The 15,850-nt window shown below is 40.3% G+C and overlaps 1 protein-coding gene across 6 annotated transcripts in view; it reads right to left on the bottom strand.

Moving 5' to 3' along the window:
- TLE4 (TLE family member 4, transcriptional corepressor) overlaps nt 1-15,850 on the bottom strand; it is a 163,318-nt gene that overhangs the window by 116,537 nt on the left and 30,931 nt on the right. For all 6 annotated transcript variants that reach the window (XM_062208457.1, XM_062208458.1, XM_062208461.1 and 3 more), the window contains exon 5: nt 7,888-7,950. In XM_062208457.1, coding sequence (XP_062064441.1) covers nt 7,888-7,950 — 63 coding nt within the window. The remainder of the gene's footprint in view (nt 1-7,887; nt 7,951-15,850) is intronic.

The following is a 15,850-nucleotide window of genomic DNA, read 5'->3' as shown; positions in this document are numbered from 1 at the left end:
AGATCTACCCATATCTCAGGGTTTGTTTTCCATCAAATTACAAGGGCCAAATTTATGGCACATCCAAAATACAAATTTATGTATCATTTGATATGACTAGGTAGTCTACCTATTGTAATTGTAACTCAAACACACCCATGTTATTATTATTATGTAACTGTGTATTATTTTTGTCTTTTAAATCCAATGCAGAATGCCGAAATAAATCTACGACATTCTGGGGAAAATACAGCTTGGTATTACTCATTAAGAAAGCTAGCAGCAAGGCTGACATAGTGACATAGCGTTAAGCCACCACCTGCAACACTGCATCCCATATGGGTGCCAGTTTGTGTGAGAGCTACCCCACTTCCTATCCAGCTCCCTGTTAACCACCTGGAAAACGCAGCAGAAAGCATCCCAAGTGTTTGGGCCCCTGGCATCATGTGGTATACCCAGAAGAAGCTCTTAGCTCCTGGCATTGGCCTGGCCCAGCACTGGCCATTGCAGCCATTTTGGGAGGGTTGAAGATAAGGCATCAACTCACCCAACTTCTCTCCCTCCTTCCGTGTGTGTGTGTGTGGTTTGTGTGTGTGTGTCTCCCTTTGTAACTTTCTTTTTTTGTTGTTGTTTTTTGCCAGAGTGTCTTGGCTTTCCATGCCTAAAATAAATAAATAAATCTTTTTAAAAAGAAAGCAAGCAAGCTAATAGGGTAAAATTAAAATAAATTTTAAGTTAAAATTAAATCTGCACACAAAAGGCATTCTAGTTGGAACACAATTTTTTCCCTAGGTAAACATAAGAATAAAAGGAGGCCAGTGCCATGGCTTAACAGGCTAATCCTCCGCCTTGCGGCGCCAGCACACCGGGTTCTAGTCCTGGATAGGGCGCCGGATTCTATCCCGGTTGCCCCTCTTCCAGGCCAGCTCTCTGCTATGGCCTGGGAAGGCAGTGGAGGATGGCCCAGATCCTTGGGCCCTGCACCCGTATGGGAGACCAGGAGAAGCACCTGGCTCCTGCCTTCAGATCAGCGCGATACGCCAGCCGCGGTGGCCACTGGAGGGTGAACCAACGGCAAAAAGGAAGACCTTTCTCTCTGTCTCTCTCTCTATCCACTCTGCCTGTCAAAAATAAATAAATAAATAAATAAATAAATAAAAGGAGAAGGCTAAAATTTTTTCACACCTAATTTCCCTTCTATACTCCAAAAATTCAAACAGAGAACTTTTGTTAAATGTTGCAAAAAGAATTTTTAAATTCCTTTTCCTATGTGTTAAACCAGCATTTAACATTATGGATTCAGGGGAAAACAGCTCCACTCACTTGTAAGCCCAGACCCAAGTATGCTTCCCAGTGAATTACTGTGAGGGCTCCTCCACAGAACTACCCTAAAGGACCCTCTACAGCCTCTGAGCAGTTTCGTTTCCATTTTCAGTAACTCAAGGAAGAAAATCCAACTATGGGACTACAGAGAGGGGGAACTCTTCAGCACTGAAACAAACTTAGCAATCAGCTGAGGTTAAAAATGAATGCCATTTCCCGAAGGGTAACAATGATCATGGACTTCATAAATAGGAACCAAGAAGCCAGTTGTCCTAAGGAAGCCATTCTCATTCTCTCATTCTCTCCAGTACAGTACACATGTTTCAGGTTACTTCAGGTATGGTTTGGGAACGGTCTAAGGCACAAGTCATTCAAATGAGCCAGGTTTGACATTGCAAAACTATCAACCAGAGCTAATTTTTCTGAAATGTCTTAACATGCACACTAAAAAAAAAGTGACCTATCTTCCATATTTTCTTGGAGAGAAACATTGTCAAAAATCTTAATCCCATTGTCTGTAGTTCAAAGATAATACTAGATTTACAAAAAAAGTATGTCTACAACATGTTAGGAAAGAAATGCCACTCATAAAGGGAGATTTCTTTAACTTTTTAAGCTTCAAGCAGCATTTGCTTTTTATCAAATCTACCTTAAAAATGGCAGGCCCGGCCGGCGCCGCGGCTCACTAGGCTAATCCTCCGCCTTGCGACGCCGGCACACCGGGTTCTAGTCCTGGTCGGGGCACCGATCCTGTCCCGGTTGCCCCTCTTCCAGGCCAGCTCTCTGCTGTGGCCAGGGAGTGCAGTGGAGGATGGCCCAAGTGCTTGGGCCCTGCACCCCATGGGAGACCAGGATAGACACCTGGCTCCTGCCATCGGATCAGCGTGGTGCGCCGGCCGCAGCGCACCTACCGCGGTGGCCATTGGAGGGTGAACCAACGGCAAAAGGAAGACCTTTCTCTCTGTCTCTCTCTACTGTCCACTCTGCCTGTCAAAAATAAAAAAATAAATTAAAAAAAAAAAATGGCAGGCCCTTGGCGCCGGCACTGTGGCTCAGCATGTTAACGCCCTGGCCTGAAGCGCTGGCATCCCATATAAGCGCAGGTTTGAGTCCCGGCTGCTCCACTTCCAATCCAGCTCTCTGCTATGGCCTGGGAAGCAGTAGAAGATGGCCCAAGTCCTTGGGCTCCTGCACCTACGTGGAAGACCCGGAAAAAGCCCCTGGCTTCAGATCGGCACAGCTCTGGCCACTGCAGCCATTTGGGGAGTGAACCATTGGGTGGAGGATTTCTCTCTCTCTCTCTCTCTCTCTCTCTCTCTCTCTGCCTCTCCTCTGTGTAACTCTGACTTTCAAATAAATAAATAATTCTTAAAAAAAAGGGGGGGGGGCAGGCCCTGTGTGATCTGCGAGACCTACATCATCCTTCAGCTGAGAGGTATCTTTTAAAAGTTTGTATCTTTCTTTCTAATAGGCATACCTCTTACATTAGTGTTCGTTTATTTTGCTTTTGGTCACTCAGCAAAGACTACATTACCAAGTCTCCCTTGCATCTAGCTGTGGGCAGGTAACTAGGTGTTTGCTGGCCATTACAAAGCAGGCAAAATTGTGAACATCTTCCTCATTATGCACTTAAAAGGGAAAGGAACATGCCTATTCCATTCTCCTTCCTGCCAAATGGGGCAAGACACAATGGTGCTAGGAATGATGAAAATCAGTGCAAAAGGAACCTGAGTTCACAACACTTGATGTCATCAAATTATCTGCAGCTGCTTCTATGCCAACCGCTAGGTGAGAGAGAGAGTTACTAAATCACTGGTTTCCATCTCTGTGAAAGCAGCCAAATATCCAGATAGGCACTTCACATGGTCTCTAGTCCTCATCTAACAACCTTACAGTGCAGCATCCCATTTTATGGATAAAGAAACTGCAGCCCAGAATAGCTAAGTCATACTGCTCAACATCATACAGGAAGCAACGAGCTGAGGGAGGATTTGGTCCTGGATTTGGTTGACCTTAGGCTCTTATCACATTGCCACCTGCATAACATGGCTTTTCCAATGAACTCTGCTCCTTGTTATCAAAGCAACAAGTTTCTAAAAATACAACTGGACCCTGAGGAGAGATGTGCAATTATAATGTAATAAAACGTTCACCTACTGACCTACAGCCTATTAAAAGTTTGAAGTTCTCAAAGATCTTGGGAACACCCTGTTGACTGCAGTGAAACACACGCTGCCTGTCTCAAAAATGCCCCTTACAGGGAAACAGGATTAGAAAACAGCACAAACTGTCCTCCAAATCTGGCCTCAGCTAAGCGGCTGACATTTAACACTTAATCTAAAAGGTTAAGATAAATACTAGCTTACCAACAATTTAAAATATCCCTTTCCTTCTGAAAGGCAATCTGTATGGAGCTTACTGCCCACTGTAGGCAGCAGCCTCCGGAGTGGCAAGGCCCAGCTAAATTCACAGGAAGGCCGCCAGCCGGTAGTTGTGCAGTACTACCTTGAACACATCCCAGTTTTTACTAAGTCCTTCCCCTCCTAATGTTTTAGGACCAAAAATAACCTAGAACAGAATTCAATTCCCTGGAAGTGCAATAGGAAAGGAGGGAGGAAGAAATGGCACTTACTATGCCGAGTGTTTTTACCTTTTAATCCATATAATACACATTATAAGGATGGGATTAGTTTCCTCATTCTATAGGAATACTAAGGCTTAGAGAGATCAACTTTCCCAACATAAAGCCACTAAAGACGTAGTTATCTCAATTCCAAATTAGTAGAAATGCTGCACCCAATTGTCAGTCTAATAGTGATGCATAATTTTCAATTCATATTAGAATCTTCTTAAAGACAGACTTGTTCCTGAAATTTGAAGGTATTGGAGAAAGCTGTAATGGGACACTGGAGGCAAGACAGCATTTATTAGAACTCTTCAATTTTACCAAAGACTTGTAAGGTCTAAGGATCTACAAGCTATATCCTGACTGCCAAAGAGGGGCTAGGAGAGAGGGAAACACTGATTTTTAGTTAGCTCTGAACCCTTAGTCCAATTTTAATTTATGCCTTTTTTTTCTCAGTAAGAAGGAAATTAGAAAGGAAGACGGACAAAATGTGATGATTCCAAAGGGTAGGAAGGCCTGCTGGTTTCCAGTTCTCTCAAAAAAATAAACTCAGAGCTCTCTTTCACTGGAGCTAGTGCTATGTCTACTAAACATAGTGCTAAACTGTCCAGGCCTAATCCCAAATAACCCTCACAGCCATTGGTCTGCTCCATGCTGTTATTAACTTCACTGTACAGATGAGGAAACTGAGGCTTAGAGAGGCAAATCTTCTCTAAAGGTCACTCAGCTGAGCCTGGTTGGAGCACACCATGCACTTTGTTAACAGGGAGGCCAAGACTCTACCCAGACCTGACTGGCATGGTCCTGGCATCTACTGATTACGGAACTGCCAACTCAGAGCTGAGTATTTATAGTGCTTCTTTCTCCTATAAATGAGACCCAAAGCAGGAAAGAGAAGAGTTTCTCACTTACTACCTTCAGATTCACCTTTTGAAGAAGAAATATGAGAGCAGGAAAATACAGATCAGTCTCATCCATTCCTAAAAACCAAATGCAAGCAGGAAGGAAAGAACAGCTTCAGACAGCTGAGGACTCAAAAGGTTTCTCCAAATTCTGGTACTAGAAACCCTATGAAATTCTAAGAACTCAGCAAAATCCTTGTCTACTGCCGAAGACTGTGGAACTAGCTGTATGTGACTGCAACAGCACATAACTAAAATATATACTGGTTACAGTTTTTTTTTTTTTTAATTTTAGTGAAATCCAATAGGAAAGTGCTTTTTTTCTATGACTTTTTTTCATTACAGACATACTAATCATGCACTTTGGCGCCACAACTATATAACTCATTTCTGAAAAAAAAGTGTTGCAGTTAAAACTTTATTTATTTAATATTCAGTAGCACATAATATTTTTAAGTTTAGAAAATGTGGTAAAGTAGACACAAGCAATATTAAGCAAGCACATTAGGGGGCTAAATTAAAAATACACTTCATCTAGATGCACATAAATTTACCTCTTGTTTGTGTCAAACTCCAAAAAGCTTGACTTCAGTTGCTCAAAATCCTTCAAACACTGTCCTGTAGCTTATGCACTAGTCTTCAGGGAATGGTTTCCTTTTTTCTAAATATGATCATTTTATTTTTAAATAAAAACATTTGAAAATAAATGCTAATGCTGCAGCTGCCATTTTGGCAGTCAGACTGTCACACAGAGAGCCGGTGTTAAAAGATCAGATTAAGAGCCTTCAGTCCTGGCACCGAGTGATGCTTGCAGCCATGCAAGAGTGATTTTCCATGCCTCTGAAGAGACAGGAAATAGAATTCATCTTCCTCTAATAACCTGCCTCCTCCCCTCCCTCCAGATTACGGTCCATCTGGCCTTAGGGAAGAAGCGAGAAGTCTGATGCTCACAGAATGCCCGGAAGAGGAAACAAGGTGGGCTATGTTCAGACAGAAAACATTAGAGTCCCTGCTTTGATAGCAGGAAACGTGGCCCACATGTTAAAGATAGAAAGACACATCTTAGGAAACTACAGAACAGGAACAAATTCAATTCAAACTAAGAAGAAAAAATACACACAGAAGTAGGATTTTCAAAACCATAACATAAATCACTATACATGAATCAATCAAGGATTTTAACCAAGAGATGTCAAAGTGTGTGGTAAAAAAATAGTTAAGTAGTGAGCATATGACGCCCAGCCTCCCAGCCTAAAGCAGAAGAAAAGAGCTGCCCACATCTCCCCATGGCTTTCCTCTACTGGGTACAACTTCCTCAGCCAATTAATTCCAGTCCAGTCTTGCTCAGCATCACTACTGTTACACATCCTGTTCCTACTGGGCCAGCTCATACAAACAACATGTCATGTGGGAAAATGACTTATTGGTAAATCAGTTCCACCAACACCCTCCAAGACCTCCTTCCACTTCTGAACATAACCCACAGATACTGAAGAAATACCATGAGAACAAAGCAGCTTGAGTTATTCTATCAGGAGTCTGCACCGGCATTGGCCCAAACCCTAATATCATCCCTGGGATAATTCAAACTTTCCCCTGCTACCTTAGGGTATGACATCCCAGCCTGGTTACAGCTCTGGAGGTCACAACATTCTTCCCAATCTCCATCTCCATTAAGCAAATGCTTAAAGTAGGAAATACACACTAGTTTAGACCAGGCCAGGGGCAGCCAGGGTTCCCAAACAAAATGCAGATACACCTCTTGACTCTCACTCACCACACCACCTAATGCAGTCACAAGCAAATCTTAAGTAAAATAGATAAATGGAGATAAGATAGGTGGTGGTTCTGTGGACGAAGATGATGTACCCTTTGCTTTGAACATGTGAATGCAAGATATTAACAAGGTTTGTGACTGATTTATGCCTCCTTCCTTCCCAATATAAAACAGGTGAAGGATATACATGCTTACTAAAGCCTAACCCAGTTCAGACCAAAGAAGTCACATGTAATAATAATCCACATATCTGCAACACATACACATGCTTAAATACTGGCTGCATGTTAACAACAGCATCTACCCACTGGTAGGCAGGAGGACCAACTGCTCTCCAGAAAAGCAGTGACACAACACACTTACAGGGGAGCAAGTGCCCCTTCCTGGCCCACAGTACAAAGCACTGCGGCTATAAGACACACAGATATTCCATTCGGTAGCTTCTTCCTTCTTAATAGCTAATACTTACCTGAACAGATGATTCAGTAATCCAGAAGCAAAAATTATCTCTTTCCAATACTCTCAGTCACTACCAAAGCAAGCAAGCCAACACACAAAAAGAGAAAGGGAATAAAAAGGAAGCTGCCGAGCCCTTGAAATGTACCTTCTCATTCCAACCTGTATGGGTCAGCTGACAGCGTGTACTTGCCCTGGCAGTGCACAAGGTAAAATTAGTGAGGCACAGGGCAGGCCTCAGCCATGTGCAAAGGCACCTATCACTGAAGTCTAATTTTGAGAAAAGTGAGTGCAGAGTCCATCCTACAAGTCTTTTCCTCTAAGTACACACAATATTAAGACCTAATCAGATAACGATAAGTAACTTTATAAGAGCAGCTGGTCAAGTGTTTCATTAGTTCCTTTACCATGTAAAGTCTTTTCTGTTTGATATGTCTTCTGACATCTCTTAACGCCCAGCAACAAAAATATAGAATAAGCTCTTGTCTTCCTGGTCATATTTCAATCTACTCAACCAGATGCCACTGTGATGAGCAGGTATAATTCTGAGCAGTACTACATGGTATGATGACAGCAAAATATTTTAAAATTTGAATTTTGCTTAGCACATTAGAAAATATTCCATTATAGAAACACATTTAAACTATAATACAACACTGCATGCTAAAAAGATACAGAAATTGGAATGAGATCATTATTATTTTAGAAATATGAAACACAAATACAAAAGACTGCAAGGCCAGAGAGTTGGTTCCGCAATCCCCTTTCTGTAAAACCACTAAAACGACAACTTTTAACCCAGTGCCTAAAATCAACCACCTTACCTCTTGGGACAGGAAAGGAATGACTTGTGCACAGATAGCATTCAGCCTCTTGACAATCTCTGCCTGTAAAAAAGGGAAAGGAAAGTGATAAAGAGAACAGTAAGCTGGTTTCAGTTTCCCATATTATTAACAGGATGATATTAAAACACACTTTATATTCTGGCTGGCATATTTCCTAAGGAAGAAGAAAACTATCTCATCAGCAAGCCCATCAAAAGGAGGCAGTGACAACAGTGCCACATTAACAGCACAATTTATTAACCAGAATTCATCTTTAAAAAGTTAACCTTCAAGCACTAGGGCAACATAAAAAGGAATTCAATTTTCATGACTGGAAATCCATTTTCAAAAGCCTTCACCAGGACACTTGCCCAATCTATATGCTGTTTTTCATAAATTCCGAACTCTGCAAGAGTTCAGATAGTAAAGATACATTCTTCCCTTCCAAACTCTTCAATTCATAATAAGTCAGTAGATGTTTGTATTTGTGGCCTTTGCTTTAAAACATTGGCACTGGGAGCTGGCAATGTGGCATAGTGGGTAAAGCCACCACCTGCAGTGCTGGCATCCCATATGGACACACTGGTTCGAGTCTCGGCTACTACACTTCTGATCCAGCTTTCTGCTATGTACTGGGAAAGCAGCAGAAGATGGCCCAAGTCCTTGGGTCCCTGCAACCATATGGGAGACCTGGAAGAAGCTTCTGGCTTCTGATTGGTCCAGCTCTGGCTGTTGTGGACATTTGGGGAGTGAACCAGCAGATGGAAAACCTCTCTCCTCTCTCTCTGCCTCTCTGTAAGTCTACCTTTCAAAAAAAAAATCAATCTTTAAGAAAATAAAAAAGCCCATTGGCATGGGGATTTTACACTAAGTCCCTAACCTCCTGAAAGAATAGCACCCAACCAATCCAAACAGGTTAATTAATTAGTCTAATTCTGTTTGTATCTTGTTGAAGAATGGGACATCTGCTTAAACCACAAAGATTCCCAAATGTGTCCCACTAAGGTTTTAACAAGTGAAGGTTTAGGATATACTAAAATCTTACTATACTTAGCAGAGAGCAATCTGTATGTATCTGGAAATTATCTTTGGGAACATTATCTTTTTAACGTAAATCTGCAAAAGTTCCACTGATGATAGACAATGGAGTTTATTCTCTAATAATAGCTGGAAGAATAGAATTTTTAGTTCAACAAGATACTACAGTAAATTTTTTTAAATTTTTTTGACAGGCAGAGTTAGACAGTGAGAGACAGAGAGAAAGGTCTTCCTTTTCCATTGGTTCACCCCCAAATGGCCACTACGGCCGGCACTGCGCCGATCCGAAGCCAGGAGCCAGGTGCTTCCTCCTGGTCTTCCATGCGGGTGCAGGGCCCAAGCACTTGGGCCATGCTCCACTGCCTTCCCGGGCCACAGCAGAGAGCTGGACTGGAAGAGAAGCAACCGGGACTAGAACACAGTCCTCCGCAGGCGGAGGATTAGCCTAGTGAGCCGTGGCGCCAGCTACAGTAAATTTAACAACAACAGCAAAGAGATACACCAGCCCTGCTTTCTTTAAAAAGCTACTACCCAGGAGCCAGCATTGTGGACAGCGGGCAAAGCTGCCACCAGCATCCTATATGGGCACTGGTTCATGTGCCAGTTGCTCCACTTCTGATCCAGCTCTCTGCTAATGGCATGGGAAAGTATCAGGAGATGGTCCAAGTATTTAGGCCCCTGCCACCCAGCTGAGAGACATGGATGAAACTCCTGGCTTCTGCCTGGCCCACAGCTGCCACTGCAGCCATCTGTGAAATGAATCAGTGGATTGAAGATCTCTCTCTTGTGCTCTCTCACTCTGACATTCAAAATAAATAAATCTTTAAAATAAAAAATAAAAAGCAACCCAGGGTTCACTAATGTTCATCTTATATTTTCAGATAATGCCTTATATACTCTAACACACCATTTTTTACATAAGACAGCTTATATTCTAATGATGAGGTGGGAGAAAGGAGAGGTGAACCGTGTTGCAAGGCAGAAAACATAAAGCAATTACTATCCTTGAGACATTCTTAAAATAAATCCCACCCAGGGTTGGTTCCTCATTTTATGAGAGGACAAAAATGCCCTTTTTCTTGCTAAGTCATTACCAGAATGACAGCAACACTCAACTTGTGCAATCCAGGCTTCCTTCTTTCATCAGCAATCCTTTTGACTTTGTAGCCATGCAATCTTTTAAGTGCTAGCCAAGAGAAAATACAAATTCACCATGAAGTTTCAAACCTAAGCTTTCCATTGCAGCCTGCATTCCTAACAGGATGGACAAAAACCCAGCACCAATAAGCAGCAGTGAATAAGGACCCAACTGTGCTGACCTGATTTAATTTACTGCACTGGCCCCATGGAGCATTTAGCCATCCTTTAAGAATGCTTAAACCACCATGAAAAGCTGCAATGGGAATCACCAAACCACTCTCCACCTGGAGGAACATACCACAGTGGTTGTGGGGTGAAATTCCAGGGTGAGCTAAGAAAATAGAGCAGCATTCACCAGGCTGAAAGCCTGCCTCTCAAAAGCATTTGGTTGTTAAGCTTTTTGTAGGGAGAGGTGGAGGGGGAGAGAATAAAAGATAATGAGACACTTTGGGGCAGACCAAACTGATGATTCTAATGCTTAGAACCATCTGCCAAGCATATTTTCCTCATTATGTTGTTTACATAAATAAAATAGTCCCTTGCTAGGAGGGTTGAAAAATGTGTGGGCACATAAGAAAAAACTGAGTTCTTCAGTTTGCCTACATAATCTATGCAATGAAAACTACTCTAAAGAAACTTACTCCTCTGGCAAAATAGAAGCTGAATGGTATGTGGCTTCTTAATTTTGGACCTAGGCTAATTTAAGTTTGCTCAATTGTTTAAGAAAAAGAATTCTATAGTTTCTTAAAAATAAATCTGAGAAGTCCTTTTAATTAGCAATGTATGTTAACATAGAAGGAAGAAAGTGTCTAACTTTTTTTTTAAAGGTCCCCTTTTGTTTAAAAGACTTCTTAATTTCTTCAAGTTGTCATGCCAATGGATTTTCATGGGCAGGCTAATTGGCAGCAGGCGGGCGGGTGGGGGGGGCAGTGGGATGTGTGTGATTTCATAAAATTAAGCAGGTCATTCCTCACTTTGAAAGCTAAAGTTGCCTCGGAAACACTGCTGCTTCCATGGTCATCTAATTTTGCCTCTTTTGTCCCACAGGACCCAGCTTTAGGGAGGCATCATTTATTTACAGGCCTTTCCACTGAGCTTCAGCGATCAGCCAATAATACTGTGGACACACACTTCTAATGGCCTATGTTTTGAAACTGAGTCTAATCTAATGGCGTGGGGCCCAAACTCCTTTTCCAGCACAGCCATTAAAGGATGTAGGTTATTGCTGTTGTCACCATTGATATTTGTCATTGTAATGTAATTAGGGCCCTAAAATGATGCATTACAGCCCTTGGCACAGCTTCTATTAAAATCTTTTCTTCTGCTCACTGAACTGCGACCTGCTTTCTGATGAATAACAGACAGACAGCTTTAGGGTGAGGAGCAGATTCATCAAAGAAGTATTTTTCAGCTTTGGGGGAAAAGAAGGGGAAAAAAAGGCAACCTAGGAGGAGAAGCACTAGGGGAGGAAAAGCCACAATACACATTTGAATTTCATCTGACCACTTGAAATTCTGATTGCATCTGATGAATCTTGCTTAGACAATATATTCTCAGTCTTCGAATCACATGGTTAATCAGGGCTCTAATCTGCTATCCATCAGCCTATGCCAGCACTGTAGCTTCCAATCAAATTTATAGGTGATGTGGGTCATGCATCCTTGAGCAAGTACATTCACAGATAACCCATTTAAACAGAGATTCTGAAATACTGCTGTTAAGGCTACTGAATGATCTAATGACATTCCATGCTTTATGGACACTACTGAATTTCTGCCTTTAGATAGCCATGATATTCCAAAGTAACATTAATGAACCCAATAAAAGGACAATTGTTTATGTTAAAATATAATGGAAAGATGATTCTGGTAGCCACACCTTGTCAAATACATGAACAATTTTTGACACTTCTATTATGTGTTCATCTATCCATATATGCATCAAGATACTCACTTAAAAATTAAAAAGTTATACACATAATATCTTTCTGCCCTCAACTCACTACCATTCCCTCTTTCTATAATTTCCCACCTTTATTTTACATCAGCATCCAATAAAAAGCATCACTGAAATGAGGACCATCCCTACTAAAAAAGAAACATAATTTGGGGAAAACAGCCTAGAAAAGTAACAAAAAGTTATTCTATAAAACCTCCTTGCTATGCAAACACTTGGCAAGTGAACTTCAGAAGGCTGTCAGGTGGGGATGGACGGTGAATCAGCAGCATGACCAGTTAGCCATGAAACAAGAAATCGTACGATCTTCATCCCCTTTACCTCCAGGCTCCAAGACTGAGGAATCACTGAGAAACGTATTACTTTACGCCATGAGATGTGATATAAAACAATGAATATTCCAACTCAATCACTGAATTAAAAATAACAAATACTAAAGCACACAATAGCACATTCATATTTCCTTTATCACTTACAACAAATTACACTAGTCATTTAAGTAAGACAAAAAACTAGTTAAGCCTATACTTGAATTCAATTACATTCCCTCAAATAGACCTGATATAATAAAAATCTAATTTTGATTATTTCTGCCGTTATGCTTTTGTTAAAAAAATTTATATTAGCAACATAATAAACTTGAGAGAAAGTTCTGATAACTTCAGTGATTTTAGTAATAAAAGGAATGTGTCAAAAGCATTGTTGGCTTAAAAAAAATGTTTCCTGGGGTTTTTAATCTCTCATCAAATTAGGAACATTACTACACATGTATTATTGAAATAAAATAGAATAACAAAGCATTATTAAGAAACCACTTTAGCAGCCAACTTAAAAGCAATTATATTTTCAGGAAAACATTCTTGGAGAATATTTCATCATTATTTTATTTTTATATCAGTTTCTTTGCCAAAAATTTTTAAAAGATGACTATTTTATTAAATGTTTATCAAAACCATATATTCTCCCATCATAAACATTTTTTAAAATGATGAAAAATTTCTACTTATCTTGCCTTCAATCTTTTTTGGGAAAGGCACAAATAAATATTGTAATCTTCTCCATTACTTCACCACTACAGAACAAAGACTATAAAATTTTTTACTTGAATCAGGAAATAAATTATCTTGATTCGTTCATTGGGTCCAAATTTTCTGAAGAAACTGCATAACTGCTGGAACTGATTGGGTTTGACCCGAGATTACAAGTTGGAGAATTAGTAAGAAATTTTCTCTGAAAATAGAAAGTCTAAACATAGAAAAAATACTCAAGTAGCACTATTTCTCTAACCTATCAACTTAGTTAATGTCATCAAATTCAACTTTACAAAAGAGAAAAGAACATGTAATGGATAAAATTAATTATATGGACTTAAAGTCAGACTGGAATCAGCTCATGGATTTGAACCAAAGGTATTGTCAACACAGCTCGCAAAACCAGATGTCTAAATATTCTTTTAGTTCAGGAATTTATTTTTTGCAAAATATTTAATACTACCTAAAGTAACAAAATGATGTGATAACATTTCAGAATCAATTTAATGGGAAACCTTTCCACTTCTTAAAGGAGTGATTCAAACTATCTGGATTTTTTTTCTTCAAAGTTTTGATATTAAGGCTGTCTTTAAAATGTCTGCCCATCCCCCCTCCTCCAATGAGAAATACAGTCTGTAGGACACTCAATTCATATTATCTTTAACAATATGAACACGGCAACATTCAGCCATTTTTGACCCCCTCCCCCAGGAAGCCTAACTAAAACATGGATAATCCTATAAGCAAGGCCATTTAGGTTTGTGTTTTGAACTCATAGTTAGGCTATTTTACTGCATATCAAGTATACTAGGTACCTATCCAGTATGCAACTCAGTTAATGGAATACAGTTAAGTACCCCACTTGTCTGTCCTAACAAGATACAGGCTAGTTTGTGGGGTTTATACAGGAAGAGAGCCACGGTGTACCTACACCTCACGAAAACTATTACAATCTGCTGTTTTAACAGAGCATTTTTCCCATGGGCAAAAAAGAAGAGTATGCCTTCCTCTCATCATTTGGGTTTTCTAAAAGTTATGTCTCTGTGAAAAATCTTAGGTAACTTTTATCCTACATACATCTTCTGGGCTTTGATTATTGTGTTTAAATACTGTTCCAATGCTAGGAATGACAGAGTGATGTATTATCAAGGCTGAGAATAAGGATCATTGTACCAGATGCCTAACTACTTTGGCAAGGTCAAATAACTTCATTCTCAAGTCTCAGAAACACTGTAATTAACACTATCATGGTTATTCTCAGCTCTACAAGAGGGTAGGGATAGGGAAAATAGAACAAATGATGGAGGAAAAGTAGGATGTCCGGAGAAGGAAAAGAAAATTATTTTCTGGTGAGCTGAACATCAGCCTTCACAGAACAAGATGCAGCTCCTCATAGAACCCACTCCCTCTCATTTACAGATGGGACAAATTACTCCTGATGCCATAGGAGATGAAGAGCATTCACCTTCATTTTTTCCAAAATAATATGTGCAATCAAAATGATGTGAGAAATACTTAAACACGAAAGAACTTTGAAGATAGGGGGGAACAAACAAAAATAAAATATAGTAATAGTCCTTACCAAGTTCTCATCCTGGATGCCACTCTACAGGGAAACAACAATCCATCACACTTTATTTTTTTGGTCTTTCCTCTTAGGTTAATGCTAAAGCTTCCTTGTCTTTTACTTTTTGCTAGCCTCCATTTTTCAATAAATTTCCATCTGTACCCATACTGCTTTTCCTCTCCTTCCAATGCTAGCACAAACTTCAGTAGTTTTTTCCTCCTTCTCCCAAGTATATCAGATTTCAACTCTTTGAAGCCATCACTGCCAAACATTCTTCTGACCCCTTCAGTTGTTTTCTCACTTTGGTAAGTGACCAGCTCTTATCAAAACTACAGTGTTGATCTTTTGCTGTTTGCCAGATACCACAATGCCACACACGAGTACTATTATCACACTTCCACGACCAGAAGCAGCAGGCAAGTAAGTCCTCAACCTACAACATGGCTAAAGTAGAAGACACAGCAAGGATGAAGGCAGTTAATACCTCCAGGTCTCTGCACTGGCTGTTTCCTCTAGTTGGAGTCATCTTCCCAGATCCTCCCATGGCTCACCCCTACTCATCATTTAAGTGTCAGCCCGCTGAACACCCCCTCAGAAGTCCTCATTTACCATCCTCATTACTCCCTTTCCTCCCACTGTCTGACCCATTACAGTGTTACCTTTTCTTGACATCATTTGTAATCACATGTTTTTGTTTACAAGGACTATACTCACTCTTCTTAAAGTTCAATGTGCCTACTAATCACCAGGGAATCAGACTGGAGTGGGCTGGGAATTCCCACTTCTACTGAACTCCAAGGTGATGCTGACACTGGTGGTCCACAGATCACATTCTGAGTAATAAGGTGCTGGAGAATACAGGTTCAATGGAGGGAAAGATCCTTGTCTACAGCCCCATTGACTGGTATACAGAAGAAATTCAATGCATAAAAATATTTTTTGAATAAACAAAACAAACTACAGTTCGGGCTAGGTGGTTATAACCTCATAAATTCTTTTGCAGGCATGTTTAAAATGGGAATAGTTAGCACATACCAATAGATCAACTATTACAGCATATCTACCACAACATCTGCTTACATTCTGATTCAGTCTGTTTAGCTACCCCTCACACAACTTTTCTGGCATTTAGAATGCCATTATGTTCAAAAATAATAATACATAATCACTGTGGGCAACAAAAAGAAACACAAATTCATTCTGGACAATTCCTGACTGTAAAAAGAAAAAT

The sequence above is a fragment of the Lepus europaeus genome, chromosome 12 (assembly GCF_033115175.1).
Source record: "Lepus europaeus isolate LE1 chromosome 12, mLepTim1.pri, whole genome shotgun sequence".
Classification (NCBI taxonomy): Eukaryota; Metazoa; Chordata; class Mammalia; order Lagomorpha; family Leporidae; genus Lepus; species Lepus europaeus.
Note: the sequence above shows the minus strand (reverse complement) of the source record. Positions and strands in the feature narration are given on the sequence as shown.